Source organism: Marmota flaviventris, chromosome 2 (genome assembly GCF_047511675.1).
Source record: "Marmota flaviventris isolate mMarFla1 chromosome 2, mMarFla1.hap1, whole genome shotgun sequence".
In the NCBI taxonomy this organism is placed as follows: Eukaryota; Metazoa; Chordata; class Mammalia; order Rodentia; family Sciuridae; genus Marmota; species Marmota flaviventris.
In genome coordinates, this window is record NC_092499.1 from 199,293,947 (window position 1) to 199,306,344 (window position 12,398).

Consider the following 12,398-nt stretch of genomic DNA (forward strand, 5'->3'; position numbering starts at 1 on the left):
GTTCCAGTGTTTCTTGTCCAAATTGGAATCCCGAGTAGCAGTCCTTGGCCCCGCCTGGCCGGAGGCCTTATTTAGCCTGGCTGGCTCCTCAAGCTTTTCTTGGGAATGTCTATATATAGGGGCAGGGGGCAGCCCAGTTGCCACTGTCCATCTGACTTCCCCTGTGTCCAGTCTCCCTTTCCTGGCCTGTCCCTGCTCTTGGTGTCCCAGTGCTCCTCCTGTTGCCTCTGCCACTGTCGATGAGCCTTGCTTTTTACTCCGCCCGGCCTAGCATGAACCTAAGGGTTCTCAGGTGGCTTCCTTGGACTAGATCCCCCACCCCCACTTCTCCAGAGGGCTACCTGAGCTCCTCCACTTTCTTCTGAGCTCTGGGAAGGGGCCAGCTCTCCCTTTACCACTTAGAGCACTTTCTTCTACCTCCCCCAAAGTGGATCTCAAATCCCCTTTCCCTGGAGAAAGGTAACTTGAGAGAAGAATCTTTGTTTTCAATGCTTCTTTCTCCAAAAGCATACCCCTTTTCTCCTTTAGCCCTCTGTATCCTCCTCCCTCTGAAGGGTCCCCTGAGGACTGTCCCACCTTCTTCCCAGTCAGGATTAATAAGAATTGCCAAATCCAGGTGCACCGATATGACTGTAGTCCTAGCTACTGGGGGGGCTGAGGCAGGAGGATCGCTTGACCCCAGGAGCTCTAGGCCAGCTGGATAAATAGAGGCTCCATCTCAAAGAAAGACTTAAAAAGAAAGAAAAAATGTCCTCATTACTGTAGATCTTTATGATTTACTATGACTTACAAAGTCCTCCAGGCACTTGGGGATTGTAATAGCTGCCACCTCATAGGATGAGGTCATGTGGTTAAAATGCTTAGTACAGTGTGTGTCAGGTGGTAGAAGTTCAATCAACGGTAGCCTCCCCATCACTCTCCTCTTACCACTACCATGTCCCCTACCACTTAATATGGTTCAAAGATATGATCTTTCACTTGCTAAGCACCGGCCCTATGGACCTGGCACCAGTAGGTGACTTATACCTGGACTCCCATTGGCCATACTCTTTTCTTTCTTTCTTTCTTTTTTTTTTTTTTTGTACCAGGGATTGAACCCAGGGGCACTTAGCCACTGAGCCATATTCCCATCCATATATATATTATATTAGAGACAGAGTATTCTGGGTTGCTAGGGCCTTGCTGAGTTGCTGAGGCTGCCTTTGAACTGGTGATCCTCCTGCCTCAGCCTCCTGAGCGGCAGGGATGACAGTGTGTGCCACCACACCCAGAGGCCATGGTCTCTTTATGAGGAACCATGAGGAAAGGAGGCTCAGAGGGTCATCACCCAAGGTCAGGCAGCTCGCAGAGGCAGGCCTGGGTCTCGAATCTTGAACTTCAAGCTGTGTGCTCTTCCCATCCCACCGTGCTGCCTCCTTGTCACTGTTCCGCCATCTTACCCATCTCCAAGCCAGTGTGCTTCTGGAGGAGGGGCCCTCTAAGGTAGTGGAGCAGGGCGCGCCCTCCTCAGAAGAATCTAGGACTACGTCAAGGCCTGCCACCTGCTCAGAGGCTTAAATTTCTCTGCAAGGGACCTTGGCTAAATTAGGTAATGGGCTAGGACTCTGGAAGGGGTGGGGCTTGATGACCCCAGGATCTGATTGGGCAAGATATCCAGTCCTGGGGAGCAGGGAGGTGGGAGGAGAGGGTGCCCCTACAAATCCTGGGGGCTGGAGTGGGCCAGAGCATCTTTGGGTGGTGGAGTGGAGAGGAGGTGACCCACAGCAGAGGAGTCCCAGTGACCAGCAACCATGGTAAGGACAAGAAGGGACTTCCTTCCTTGGCTTGCTAGAAGTCTCTGGGTCTCGTTCAGCCTGATCTGGGTGCACTGAGGGGCAGCTAGGGGTGTTGGAAGGTAGAACGTGAAGTTTCCTGGAACCCAGGTGTCTTGGAGAAATCCCAGGAAAAGGCCTTTGACTTTTCGTGGATGAGGAGGGCTGGGGTGGTCCAGGGTCGGATCCTCAGGGCCTAGATCCCCTGCCCACCTTCTGAGCCTTCCAGCATTTGTAGAGCTAGGAGGGGGTCTTCGCTTGTCTCCTTCATAGTGGAGACTCGGACCCTGAGGGCCACAGTGAGTCGGCCAGCAGCCCTGTGGCAGGGGTGGGCTTTTGAAGCCCAGCCAAACCCTCCTGTCCTCTGGAGGATGGAAGGCCACAGGGTCTGGGGCTGGCTGTCTGAGAGGTGTTTACTCCAATGACCGAACGGCAGGAAGGAAGCTCCAGATCCCCATGTCTGCGAGTTCTCTGAGGGGAGGGACAATCTGTCCACCTCTTCTTGGTGGTCTCTGAGTCTCAGGGAACCCAGGGTCCTGAGCATGATCAGAAGAAGCAAAAGGTGACAGACTAGAGTTAGAGAGACCCCATCCTCCCAGAAGGGGTCTTGACTTTGGGTTGTCATTTTCCTCTGAGGTCCCCTCCCTGCTTGGCTTCAAGGAGTAACTAGACCCCAGAGGCCAGCTGCTGTGCCCAGACCACCTAAAAATAGCCTGTCTTCCTGGCAGGGACCAGCAGAGGGGAGAAGGTGGGGGTGGGGAGAAGGAGGGGGCCAGGACCAGCTGGCCAAAGAACTCCTTGGATATCTCAGTGGTTCTTCACCACCAACCTCAGCCCAAAGCCCCTGACCCAGGAAGTCCCCACAGAAACTGTATTTTCACACCAAAGCCTCATAACATTTTGCCCAGTGTGAGAGGCATTCACTCCAATGACTGAGGTATGAGAAGGAAACCTAAAATTTCCCCATCTGCAAATTCCCTGAGGGGAGAGACTGTATGTCCATCTCTTCTTGGTGGTCTCAGTGTCTGGTCTAAGGCCTAACGCTTAGCAGGTGCTCAATAACTGTGTTGCATTATTATTCATTTGAGAACAAATGTTTATTGAGCAACTACTAAAGTACAAGCCACCATTAGGGGACGGGGAGATTGGAAGATCATGCTAGAGTGTACTGACAGGATGCCAAGCCCTTCATCACTCCTGATTTCATCTTACCCCCCAAAGTCACTTGAGAGGAAGGTATGCAAAGTGACTTGCCCAAGGTCGTTGGGGATTCCTGACCTGGCCTCCAATGGACAAGTGAAAAGACCTTGGTGTGTTTTTTTTTATTTAATTATTATTTTTTTCATTGTCCTTAGCACAGAATGTGCTGCTAGAAAACTCTGGGTCTCCTTCAGCCTGATCTGGGTACACTGAGGGGCAGTTAGTGGGTGTCAGAAGATAAAACGTGAAGTTTCCTGGAACCCAGGTGTCTTGGAGAAATCCCAGGAAGTGTGTGCCAAGTTGGTCTTTAGGAGGACTCAGGGGCACTTCCCTACAGAAATGGGGATGGAGGCTGCGCTCAGTGGCCCATCCTCAAAACTCAGGAGGCTGAGGCAGGAGGATTGCAATTTTGAGGCCAGCTTCAGCCATTTAGGGGGGCCCTGTCTCAAAAAATAAATAAATAAATAAAAAGGGCTGGGGTTGTGGCTCCGTGGTAGAAAGCCCCTGGGTTCAATCCCCAGTACTGCCCCCACACAAAACATAAAAATTTAAAAAGTGGAGGTCGAGGAGAACGGGGCTCAGGGGGGACTCTGCTCCCTTCTGCTCTCTGACTCGCTCTGTCTTCTGCAGACGGACCAGCAGGCGGAGGCCCGGTCCTACCTCAGCGAGGAGATGATCGCTGGTGAGTGGGTTGGGCAGCTGTCGCCAGTGGGCGGCGGGTGTGTTGGGGAACGTTTTGGCCTCTGGGCAGCGTCAGCCTCGCCTCAGCCCCCCATTCTCCTTCCCCTGGCAGAGTTCAAGGCTGCCTTTGACATGTTTGATGCTGATGGTGGCGGGGACATCAGCGTCAAAGAGTTGGGCACCGTCATGAGGATGCTGGGCCAGACACCCACCAAAGAGGAGCTGGACGCCATCATCGAGGAGGTGGACGAGGACGGTAGGCGGGTGGCCCTCCGAGGCGGGGGTGGCGGGGAGGGCAGGCGGCCCGGCTGGGGCTGAGCGCGCCTGCTCCCTCAGGCAGCGGCACCATCGACTTCGAGGAGTTCTTGGTCATGATGGTGCGCCAGATGAAGGAGGACGCCAAGGGCAAGAGCGAGGAGGAGCTGGCCGAGTGTTTCCGCATCTTCGACAGGTGCGCGGGGACCTGGCGGCTCACCGGGGCGGGCCCGGGGGGGGGTCAGGTGTCGGGTGGCCGAGGTAACCCAGGTAACCCGCGCCCTGCGCCCCGCGCCCCCGCCCCGCAGGAACGCGGACGGCTACATCGACGCCGAGGAGCTGGCCGAGATCTTCCGGGCCTCTGGGGAGCACGTGACGGACGAGGAGATCGACTCCTTGATGAAAGACGGGGACAAGAACAACGACGGCCGCATTGACTTCGACGGTGAGGCCGCAGGGGCCACATGGAGCTCTGGGGCGCGGTGCCAGTGCGGATGGCACTCACGCGGGTGCCCTTGGCCTTGTGGGTGGGCTGGGTGGGGCCGGCCAAGTTCCCTCCCAGCCCCGGGTGGCACCCTCTGCTGCCGTGAGGGACCGCTGACCCCTTCCTCCCTTCCCGCAGAGTTCCTGAAGATGATGGAGGGTGTGCAGTAAGGAGCCGGCCGTCTGCCCCGAGACCGCGCGTCCCTCGGGCGCGGGCAGCGCCAGCCCACCGGTCGTCCCTGCCCCACCGGGAGGCGCGGCCCTTCTGACTGCGTCGGGAGGGAATAAAAGCACAAGTTGCAAAGCTCAGCTCGTGACATGAGTGACGGCGGGTGGACTGGGACCGCGGCTCTCGGGCCGCCTGGGTGGGATGCTGCACAGCAGTGCGGGACCCGCCGCGGTGTGAGACCCAGGCGGCCGTGCGGCCAGGGGGGCTTGGGGTGCGCTCTGCGGGGTGCGCCCTGCGGGGTAGCCGCCGGCTCCGGGCCGCGGGCACTGGGCCAGCGGTTGCACCTGGCAGTGGAGGGGAGACCGCAGGGACTTGGAACTGAGTCCAGGGGAGCCGGTGGCACCAGGAGGGCGCCCAGGACGGCGGGTCGGGTGAAGGTGCGCTCCAGGGGAGAGGGGTGAAGTCTCTTCACTTCTCCATCGTCCTATTTTTCTGGAACCTTTGGGTCTTGGGTGTCCGACTTGCCTCCTTCTGGGCCATCCGGCTGAGGAGGGTCGGGGTGTCCATCCATCCCAGCCAGCATTACTGTTGCTTGAACGACTTTGCTCTTCCAAGCTTCCTAGGTGCCTTGCTGTAGGGGAGGGTGGAGCGCCCAGAAGAGGTTGAGCCCATCATCTCGACCCAGGACCCCTATCTCGGTCTGCCTCCAGCTCCCTGCCTTCAGCCCCCTCCACAGCACTCCATAGAGGCCAATAGCATAATGGAGCAAAAATGAAATGGGCCCTGGCCACTCCCCCTCTGAAACGCTTCAAGGCTTTCCATAACTTTTAGAACCAGCTCCCAATTCCTCCCCTCCTCTCCCTCACAACCTTCCCACTACTCATTCCTGTGGACTAGGGCGCATTTCCAAGCCCCTGGCCTTTGCACATGCTGTTCTGACTCCTTAGAATGCTTTCCTCCTTCTTATAAATTCTTCATCTCACAACAACATACCATCTCTGCGCTTGATCCCCACCCTGGCTGGCTAGGATATAGCTCCCAAAGCTCTTTGTCAACAACTCAGTTACAGCAGGTGCCCCCTTATAGCTAATTAAGTGTAGAGGAAGTTTAGCTGTAGAGCCAGGCTGAGTCTGAATCCTCACTGCCTTTGACAAATTAAGCCACTCTGCTTGTTTCCTCATCTGTAAATGAGGATAGTGATTAGTGCTAATCTCACAGGGTTTTAAGAATGAGTTCTTGTGTGCAATGTGCTTAGAATAGTGCCTGATACATAGTAAATATTTAAAAATGCTAGCCAGACTCAGTGGCGCACACCTGAAATCCCAGTGACTAGGGAGACAGAGGCAGGAGGATTGCAGGCGACCTTGGCATCTTAGCAAGAACCTGTCTGAAAATAAAAACGGGATGTGGCTCAGTGGTAAAGCTCCCCTGAGTTCAGTGCCCAGTACCAAAACACAAAAATAACAAACCCTCAAATATTATATGTAAGAAGTATATATATGATATATATGCTAGATATCATCATCATCATTCTTGAAATTGAACCCCACTGTTACTGTATTTTTTGCTACAGCCCTCCTTCTCCATTCCTGTCCTGTTTATTTCTTGTTTTTGTTCTATTCATATATTTCCCAGATTGTATTTTCAGCCAGAAATTGGTGCTGGGGTTTGGTAACCATTAGTATTTATTGAGTGCCCACTCTGGGCTGTGCCCTTGCCTTATAGCCATTGTCTCATTCACCCACACAACACACCTAGAGGCAGATGCTGTTATTCCCACTTTACATTTGAGGAAATTAAATTCATGCCTTAAATGGATGAATCCTACTCCCCTCTGTCTGGTTCTCCTGTGTTCCCCATCTCAGGCTTGATACTGAGGATGGGGCCCAAGACAAGAATTCTGGCACTCAGTCTCCACCTCTAAAAGATCTAGCCCTATTCCTTTTTTTTTGGTGTTGGGGATTGAAATTGGGGGTGCTTTACCATGAGCTACATCCCAATCTCCCCCTTTTAAATTTTATTTATTTTTAGAGACACAGTCTAAGTTGCTTAAGACCTTGCTAATTTGTTGAGGCTGGCCTTGAACTCGGGATCCTTCACCTCAGCCTCCAGAGTCCCAGCATGTGCCACTGCAAGCTGGCCTCAAGCTTTTAGTCCGCCTGCCTCAGCTTCCTGCGGTGCCGGATTACAGGCCTGCACCACCACCTCAGCATTTAATTAGAACCAGTTTAGCACCAGGTTCTGAGCTTTGCTTTCCCAGGCATCCTCTAACTGAGTGACTTTGACAATTGAAAGCATCAGAACCTGGAAAGCTTGTTGGGAACTAGAATTGGCTCTTCTAACAAGTTCCAGGGGGGTGCCCTTGCTCCTGGAAGAACCACACATCAAAAGGCAACCCTGCCCCTTCAAAATTTGCATTAAAAAAAAAACACACATATTTTTAGTTGTGAATGAAACTTTATTTTTATGTGGTGCTGAGAATCGAATCCAGTGCCTCACGTGTGCTAGGCAAGTGATCTACCACTGAGCCCCAGCCCCAAAATTTGCATTTTAACAAGATCCTTGGTAGGTCTCTATGTATGTTAAATTGAGAAAGCTCTATGCATAAGAGAGAACTGAACACAGTTTCAGACAGAGGACACTCAAGTTCTTATCCCAGACCCGACAACTTCAATTCCTTTTACCTATGGCTGCTTGATGGGGAACCCAGGGCAAAGAAGGACCTTGGCCAACAAGAGTCAAAGAGGTGGGTGAAAATCATCGCGACAGGCACCAGGCTGGGTGCTGAGGCAGAGACCCAGGCAGGTTGGAGCAACTGGGATGCTGCCGTCTACCTTGCTGCAGGACTCTTCCTGCAGGGCCTGGGCTGGGCCCATCACCTCAGGCTGCTCTTCTTCCCAGTGCTTGCCCCTGCAGGGACCCAGCAGGTCTGCATGGACATTTCCTTCCAGGGGTCCCAAGGCCAGATCCTGATATAAGCCAGAGGAAAGGTAACCTAAACAGTTGGGGACCTGGGTACAGCAGATGGAGGAGCCGCTAGTGGAGATGGAGCAGGAAATGAATGTGCCCCTCTGGAGCTTTCCATGGGGACCTGGGGATTCCCACAGTGGGAGGGCATTCCCTGGTGGTCTCCCCAGACTCTGCACTTGCTATAGGGTAACCCGAGTTTTATTCTTCAGGGCCATAACAGCTGTCACAGAGTGGGTGGCAGGTCCTCCCCTCTCTGAGGGCACAGACAGGTGTACCCTTCAGTCTAAGGCCTGGTTTGCCTCATCAACACAGCTGGGCCACCCCAATGCCGACGTTCCTGGTGCCTGCCATGGCTATTTTGGTGCTGGGGATTGAAGCCAGGGCCTTGTACCTGCTAAGCAGGCACTTTACCACCAAGCTACACCCCCAGCCAACAGGCATTATTGTGACATATTTTATAGATGAACAAACAGTGGTAAAATAACTAAGGTCACAAATTGCCTCTCAGCCTGTCAGCTGCTTCAACCCCTGTAACAGGGCAAGAGTCCCTGTCTTAAGCCAGACCTCTGCCTGCTCCGAGCACCTCCAACCCAAGGGTAATTACAAGGCAGCAACTTTACAAAAACCAACCAAAATGTATTTATTTAATATACATTGCAGGGGCTCAACCACACTTAATTTAAAAGACAGAAACAAAACAAAAATAATACCACAGCTCAAGATACATAGTCCTATACAAGAACCAAGAAGAGGACAGGCTACCTAAGGAGAAATCAACACAGAGAGCTGGACAACCCCGGTCAGGGCTCCTGGCTGGAGACCTGCTTCGAGTAGGTTTCTTGCAGGTACTTCTTAAAAGCTGGAAGAGAAAGGCAGGTCTCGGATGAGTGACTGGAAACGGGAGAGCCCGTGAGGTGGCCAGAGGGCAGCTGACCGGGAAGCACACTCGAGGTGCACCTTGGGAGGGACTGTTCTGCCCTCACAGGAGACATCGTCTCCTGATGGACTTGCTTCCAGTAAGATGGGGAGGGTGCCAGTGACCCATTCTACCAAAGGCCCCTCAAGTTCCATGAACAAGGAGGGGACTAACTTGTCACTTTAGAATGCACCAAGGCTGATCAGAAGTGGTCGCCATCCTTTCCCCTCAGCCCACCCACTGAGCTCCTTCTGAGGGATCATCCCATATTCAAGAAGGACCTACCTGCGGGGTTTTTCCAGAGCTCAGCAGCATGTGTGTTCAGAGGGCTGTCGATGTTGGGTTCTGTGGAGGAGAGAGAATGGTCAGGGGTAGAAGAGGCCGACCCACAGAAAGCCTGACAGGCCCCTGTTGACAGGAAGGGGTGGTCTCAGAAGTCACCTCCTAACAGGCTCTGGATGGACAGCAGGATGGTCCTGACGTCATACAGGGCAGACCACTTGTCCTTGAGGATGTCCAGGCAGATGTTGCCCTGAGTGTCCACGTTGGGGTGGTAGCAGGGTGTGAGGAACTTCACTGTGGGAGCATTGTAGGGGTAGCCACTGGGGAACTCTAAGGACAGCTTGTACCTCAGGTCTTCATACACCTGGTGTTGGAAGGAGAGGAAGAAGTGAGCAGCTTGCCCTGTCCTCACGCCCAATCCAGGCCACCCAGGGGCTCGCCAGGGAGGGCCTTCTGAAGTTTTGTCTGAGACTGGACAGTAGACAAATTGTTTCATTGGCTCTGGGGTCTTCCTCTTATCTGAGGGGGACATCAGTGACCCTTCAGTATAAATGTTACACATTGGCATCCCGAGGGCTGCCACAGATCTGGATTTCCAAGTTTTTTTTTTTGCATTGGGGATTTAACCCAGGGGTGCTTTACCACTGAGCCACATCCCCAGGCTCTACCCCTGCTTTTTAAATTACGATAGTTTTAAATTTTGAGACAGGGCCATGCTAAGTTGCTGGGGTTGGCCTCAAACTATTGCCTCAGCCTCCCAGGTTCATGGGATTATAGGCAAGTGCCACCATGCCTGGTCTGTTATTTTTTTTTTTTGGTACCAGAGATTGAACTCAGGGGCACTTGACCACTAGACCACATCAAGCCCTATTTTTATTTAGAGAGAAGGTCTCACTGAGTTGCTTAGCATCTCACTTTTTTCAGAGACTGGCCTTGAACCTGCAATCCTCCTATCTCAGCCTCCCAAGTTGCTGGGATTATAGGCATGTGCCACCACGCCTGGCTGGTTATCTTAAACCAGATGTGCAGCAATGGGAAGTTGCCTTTTTGAGACTTGTGCCATCACACTAGCCAGTGTTTGCTGTTACTTCACTGTTGTCTGGTCCCTTGGACAGTTTTGCTTTAAACCTACCCTTTCATTGCACAGAGGAGATAACAAGGTCATCACAAGGCCCAGAGCTTGTGAACAGACACAAGGGAACTCTCTCGCCCAGCTAACAGACTGAAGCAGACCTGGCACTTGGATCTCACCTCCTATCTTCCCCCAAACTCAGCAAAGTGACACTCATCCACTCCAACCCTATACTTACTGTGCCAGCTGCTCCATGGATGGTCCCTACCCATTTGAAAAGATTGTCTGATTCAGGGAAGGCAGAAATTCCTTTGTCACCAGACATCTGGGGAGGAAACACAACACTTGCTGATTTGCAGCGTATACTTTAGGGCATAGCAAAGGTCAGTGGGTGATCCCCTGCCCTGATCTCCTCATACTCTGATCTCAAATTGAGCCACCAAACCCAACCAAGAGATACATCACCAGGTTAGGGAGGGAGAGGTAGTAAGGGAAGCAGAGGCCAACTCTGCATTTGTTGCTAATAATTCAAATATACGATATTGGAAATATGTTCAAAAGTTTTGAAATGAGTATTTAGCGATAAATTAGCAAAGGACAACTAGGAAGGGAGAATCCCAAGGTAAGACCGGACTAGAAATACCAAGGTGGGGAGTTGGGGGTGGGTAAAAGGGTTAAGCTTGTGGCCAGGAGGTAAGGAAAAGAGGCAGAACGGGGAAGGACTTGTATGCCTTGTGGGGGGGCTAGAACTGCTGTAAGAAAAGGTACAGGTGGGAGTATAAATGGCTTCCCGGAAAAATTATACTGAACCTTTTTACCTAGCAAGGAGTCTGATTGATAGAGGAAGGAAGCTACTGATAAGTGGGTGGAGACGGGAGAACGCACCAATTGACTGGAATCTCATAGCACTTAGTCACTTACCATGAGGGTCATCAGCTCCTGCTGTAGCCTGCAAAAAGAATTCAGAGTCACCTGGAAGTCTGGATGGGTCAGTTTTCCAGGTGGAGCATCTTCTCCTGTTGGAATTGCTCCGAGCAGCTGTCATGCAGGCTTCCCCCTTCTCCCAGGTCCGACTCATCATCCCCACAGGAGGACCCTGGTGAGCTTTCACCCTTCTTAATTCCCGGCTCCTGCAGTTTGACTCTGGCATGCTCTTAACCCTCACTACTCTGGCGTCTTCTGGGAGAATCCTGGCAGCGTACTTACCCTCCCGTCTTCCCTCAGGAGTCTCAAAAAGCAGCCTAAGTTCCTGGCGTGGCCCCTCACCTACCCACCCGCTCCGGGACGGGGGCAGAAGGAAGCCCAGGCCATGAGCTCCTGGCGGGTGCTCCCGCCTTCGTGTATGTACCCGCTCCAGGAGGAGGGGGTCCCGGAAGTCTTCGCTCTGGGTCCCCATGCCAAGGACATGCCAGGCCGGGCGAGCGTTACTTCCGCCCCACTCACCTCTTGCCCACAGGGCCCCGGGCGGCGCCCCCGCTGGGCTCGGCTCCTTTACGCGCTGCGGCGACGCTGGCGGCGGCTGGGTCCCGGTTTTGCGAGGCCATCCCAGCAGCGCTGGTAGGGAGACAGGAACTCGGAGAACAGGACGGCAACTGCAGGGCTGCGGGCCCGCCCGCCCGCGTTTGAATTGTAACCCTCCGGTAAGGTCGGCCAATCCTAGGCTCGCTTGGGTTTGATCCAGCCAATGCGAGGCGCCGGAGCGCTCTGTCACTGCGCAACCGCTAGGCCCGCCCATCAGCGCATCACTATTGGGCGGCGGTGGTTCTGCCGCTGAAGGCCGATTGGCAGGAGATGCTGCCGCTAACTAACGAACCTGCAGTGGATTGGTGGCCTTTGGAAAACGCCGACCATTAAAGGGCCAAGAAAACGTCCACGTGGGATGAGGCTTAAGGTCAACGCCTAGCTCTGCTGGGAAATAGCAGGCACGCCTGGCCCGATCCCTTCTTCCTGGAGGAGGTAGGGCCTCCAGCCTTGCAGCGCTGGTGCCCTTCCCCAAACCGAAGACTTTGCTCCCCCTATTACAATGACCCGGATGCCTTTGTTGGAGTCCCAAGTTATTTGAAAATCCTAGGAAACGGTGAATGGGCTGATGTTTAGAACAGCAGACTCCCTACTAGAGAATTTATCATGCCTCTCCAACTGGTTTGCTGTGACTTTGGGCCCGCCTGGATTTAACCCAGGCACTCTACCATTGAGCTACATCTCCTCCCCTCCCCCGCCTTTTAAGATAAGGTCTTCTTAAAATTACCGCTGGAATTTAAGATTCTTCTGCCTTAGCCTCCTGAGTAGCTGGGATTATAGGCGTGCACTACTGCGCCCCGCCCTGTTTTAACCTGTAATCCCAGCGGCTCAGGAGGCTGAGGGTGGAGGATCTCAAATTCAAAACCAGCCTCAGTAATTTAGCGAGGCCCTAAACAGCTTAGTGAGACTCCATCTCAAAAAAAAAAACAAAAAACAAAAACAAACAAACAACAACAAAAACAACCCCAAAAACAAAAACCCTAAGGTGGGGATGAGGATGTATGTAGCTCAGCTAGTTAAGTAGGAACAAAGCATGTG

The 12,398-nt window shown here is 53.1% G+C and overlaps 2 protein-coding genes across 3 annotated transcripts; one reads left to right on the forward strand and one right to left on the reverse strand.

Annotated features, from left to right (window-relative positions):
- Nucleotides 1–1,742: 1,742 nt before the first annotated feature.
- Tnnc2 (troponin C2, fast skeletal type) lies at nt 1,743–4,681 on the forward strand. The gene is made up of 6 exons (XM_027954330.2): nt 1,743–1,793; nt 3,642–3,693; nt 3,805–3,948; nt 4,029–4,143; nt 4,256–4,392; nt 4,570–4,681. The coding sequence occupies exons 1-6, from the start codon at nt 1,791–1,793 to the stop codon at nt 4,599–4,601; spliced, it is 483 nt and encodes a 160-aa protein (XP_027810131.1). The 5' UTR covers nt 1,743–1,790; the 3' UTR covers nt 4,602–4,681.
- A 3,503-nt stretch (nt 4,682–8,184) lies between these two features.
- On the reverse strand, nt 8,185–11,477 carry Ube2c (ubiquitin conjugating enzyme E2 C). 2 transcript variants are annotated; one of them, XM_027954247.2, is made up of 6 exons: nt 11,283–11,477; nt 10,761–10,788; nt 10,078–10,164; nt 8,927–9,131; nt 8,771–8,830; nt 8,185–8,428 (listed from the first exon to the last, which is right to left on the reverse strand). In XM_027954247.2, exons 1-6 carry the CDS (start codon nt 11,381–11,383, stop codon nt 8,370–8,372), a joined length of 540 nt encoding a protein of 179 aa, XP_027810048.2. In that variant the 5' UTR covers nt 11,384–11,477; the 3' UTR covers nt 8,185–8,369. The 2 variants fall into 2 exon arrangements, with proteins under 2 accessions (XP_027810048.2, XP_027810049.2); XM_027954248.2 differs by lacking the exon at nt 11,283–11,477 and adding an exon at nt 11,046–11,160.
- Between the last annotated feature and the right edge of the window lie 921 nt (nt 11,478–12,398).

Excerpts from the sequence above, each read along its gene's own strand:
- Tnnc2 (XM_027954330.2), top strand. Across the intron at positions 3,949-4,028 it reads CGAGGAGGTGGACGAGGACG|GCAGCGGCACCATCGACTTC; the intron begins GTAGGCGGGTGG and ends CTGCTCCCTCAG. Across the intron at positions 4,393-4,569 it reads CGGCCGCATTGACTTCGACG|AGTTCCTGAAGATGATGGAG; the intron begins GTGAGGCCGCAG and ends CCCTTCCCGCAG.
- Ube2c (XM_027954247.2), bottom strand. The coding sequence starts at position 11,383 with ATGGCCTCGCAAAACCGGGACCCAGCCGCCGCCAGCGTCGCCGCAGCG. Across the intron at positions 10,789-11,282 it reads CGGGGCCCTGTGGGCAAGAG|GCTACAGCAGGAGCTGATGA; the intron begins GTGAGTGGGGCG and ends TTCTTTTTGCAG. Across the intron at positions 9,132-10,077 it reads TCCATGGAGCAGCTGGCACA|GTGTATGAAGACCTGAGGTA; the intron begins GTAAGTATAGGG and ends TTCCAACACCAG.